Source organism: Mandrillus leucophaeus, unplaced genomic scaffold, assembly GCF_000951045.1.
Source record: "Mandrillus leucophaeus isolate KB7577 unplaced genomic scaffold, Mleu.le_1.0 Scaffold1231, whole genome shotgun sequence".
In the NCBI taxonomy this organism is placed as follows: domain Eukaryota; kingdom Metazoa; phylum Chordata; class Mammalia; order Primates; family Cercopithecidae; genus Mandrillus; species Mandrillus leucophaeus.
In genome coordinates, this window is record NW_012100666.1 from 188,809 (window position 1) to 191,807 (window position 2,999).

General features: G+C 38.6%; 1 protein-coding gene across 1 annotated transcript in view; it reads right to left on the bottom strand.

Annotated features, from left to right (window-relative positions):
- The window catches only part of DCBLD2 (discoidin, CUB and LCCL domain containing 2), an 88,318-nt gene that overhangs the window by 31,214 nt on the left and 54,105 nt on the right, over positions 1 to 2,999 (bottom strand). Inside the window, exon 3 of the mRNA XM_011971630.1 lies at positions 2,201 to 2,252. Coding sequence (XP_011827020.1) covers positions 2,201 to 2,252 — 52 coding nt within the window. The remainder of the gene's footprint in view (positions 1 to 2,200; positions 2,253 to 2,999) is intronic.

Consider the following 2,999-nt stretch of genomic DNA (forward strand, 5'->3'; position numbering starts at 1 on the left):
CAGGTGATCCGCCCATCTCAGCCTTCCAAAGTGCTGGGATTTCAGGTGTGAATGACCGTGTCTGGCCAGGACCACCAGTTCTAAAAAGCCCTTTCAGACTTTCTTCCATCCATACATATATAATGTGTCTTTACTCACACATTTGCAACTTTTTTTTTTTCTTATTACATACTGCCTTAATTATTTTATTTCATAATGAATGGTAGACACGTTTTTGCTATAAGACCTATTCATCAAATTTAAGAGCTACATAATATTCTATTCTATGGATATGCCATAATATGTTTTACCAACCCTCTATTGATCCAATTTAAGCTGTATTAAAAGAAGTACATTCACTCCCGCTGCTACCCATCCACCCAACACATTTATTTGAATGTCTATTATGCTATCTGTTGGGTGTAGGGCAGTACAAGGTATTGGGTTTACAAAAGTCAAACAAATATTGCCCCTGTCCTCACTGAGTTTATATTCCAGTGGCAGAAGACATTAAACTAATACTTACACAAAGAATTGATTTTGATTCTGCTATGAAGAAAAGTCACGCTGAAATAACCGGAAGAAATCTAACTTAATACAAGTAACAAAATAATTCAGTAAACTGAATGAACTGCCAGGTAGCACCCTAAGTGCTTTAGGTAATCCATGTAAGACCCCTATGGAGGAGACGCTAGTGTTGTCCTCATTTCAGGGAACTGGGAAATTAAGGAACTGTATGCCCATTCACACAGCTAGCAGGCAGCAAATGGGCTCTGGAGTCCGTGCTCTTACGCAGGACTCTGTACCGCCCCCAGTCAGGGAATGGGGGTGGCAGAGTGGCTCTCTTAGAAACTGAAGCCTCAGCAGTGAGTTAAGGGATGTCACTAGAACAAGTGGTGGGAAATGCACACTTGTCAGAGGGAAGAGAACAGCATGAGGCACGACGGCCTGGGGCATGTCTGGAAGTGAGGACAGCAGTGCGAGTAGGTGGCAGAAAGCAAAACTAAGGTTAATCAGAGAGAAGACTGGACAGAAGGGCAGGTAATGCAGGAGCCTTGTGGGCTATGGTGAGGAGTCTGGAATATATTTCTAAGTAAAAATAGGAAGCTAGTAAAGGATTTTGGCAGCTTACATACATAATCTGATTAGTATTTTTAAAAAAGATGATTCTGGCTCCTGGGAAGAAAAAAGATATCATGAGTGGAGGCTGGGACGCCAATAGGCGATAGTACAGCAGCCCCAGAGAGGGACAATGGGAGCTCGGATTTGTGGCAGATCATGGAGCTGGAGAGTGGCACGAGTGCAGCTGACCCTCTGCCAGAGCTGTCTACCATACACTGATGCCAGGGTTACCCCAGCTAACCAGGGTCCCCCTCAAATGCTGAAGAGGGCCCCCTTCCCACACAGAACCATTCTTGAAGACAAAATTAAGGTTCTTGGGGGAAGTGGTAGTAAGTTTGGAGGAAGTTAGTAAGATGGCTCTTGAAAGATGAGAATGACCTGCCAACCAGAGAGGAGGCAAGTGTTTTCTGGTAAAAGCTCTGTGAGCTCAGAGCAGTGTAAACAACTCAGAGTCATTTCAATATGGAGAACATAAGATGAGACTGGAAAAACGGCCTGAGGACTGCTTGTGAAAGACCCAGAAGACCAGGTTAAGGAAATTGGAACAACTGTTTTTTCTCATAACAAGTAGTTTCTCAAGACTTTTCAGCAGGGAAACGGTCAGATATGTATTTGGAAAACAGCTTGGCAGCAGTGTGAATGGCAGCCAGCAAACAGAAATAGGAACTCGATTAGAGGCATAAAGGCATAAAGAAGAAAAACAGTAGAAATGGTACTTGAGTAACAACACCGGAGAATTCTAAACAGCCAAAACCATGCTCTTTCAATTTTTTGAAAAAACATAAATACCTTTTCAACTTTTATTAGCAGTTTTGCCAGATTTTGAAAAGCAACTAGTTCTACTTTCAAAGCATATTAAAATACTTTCATTTTGCAGATCTAAGTGCTACAATAAAAGCAAAATGTAAACATGCAACTAAATGGCTTTATGCTTTAAATAAGCTTTAAATAAGTTCTAATTTATTGAAGTCTCGGAACAATGATACGTATCACACAATATACATTAACCCTAAGAGTATACAGAATGAAAATGAAGAAGTGAATGAAGAGTAACATTTAAGCAAAAAAAAAAAAAAAAAAGTCACAAATATGATCATACCTGAACTCAGGTTCCAAAAAATTGGATGCAGTGTCCAAACAAGTAATTAGATCTAGAAAAACAAAAATAAAAAAACTGATTGCATTAATATACAGGATTCCCTTGCTGAAACTCCAAGTGTCTCAGAATTCCAAACTGTACTGCTCTAATTTTCAAAAATCTCAATGGCACTGTCAAGGGGGTCCTAAAAACTTTATCAATTTTTGTTCATCACAATTTCTTTCTGATATTAAGTTTCTTGATTTTTGGAGCAATGTCTCTTCAATACTGTTTACGACATCACCTCAGAAAGTCATATACCATATACACATGTATATGTGATTTATATATATATATATTTAGAACATGCATAGATAAGTAAAATTTGTAGCTTTAAAGTGGTTTCTGTAAAATACAGCTACACACACACACACACAAATATTTCTTGGTTATTATATAACTAAAAATGATCCTCTGCTGTTTACACACAAGGAAAACAATGACAAAGAAAGTGAGTTAATTTTATGGCTCTAACTATTAATAACTGCTAATTAAAATCTAGTCCAGAGACAGGACTGGTGCATCAGCATCTTCTGGAAATTTAGTAGAAATTCAAATTCTTGAACTCCATCCAGACTTACAGAATCTCTGGAGGTGGGGCCCAAAAATCTGTTTTAACAAGTCCTCTCGGTGATTTCTTAAGCACAGTGAAGCTGGAGTAGCATTGCTCTAAAGAAACAAAACTTCTTAAATTTAACATTTTCTGCCTAGAAATCAATACATCTGAGCAAGAGCTAATCTGCCTCTAATTAAGACTAAG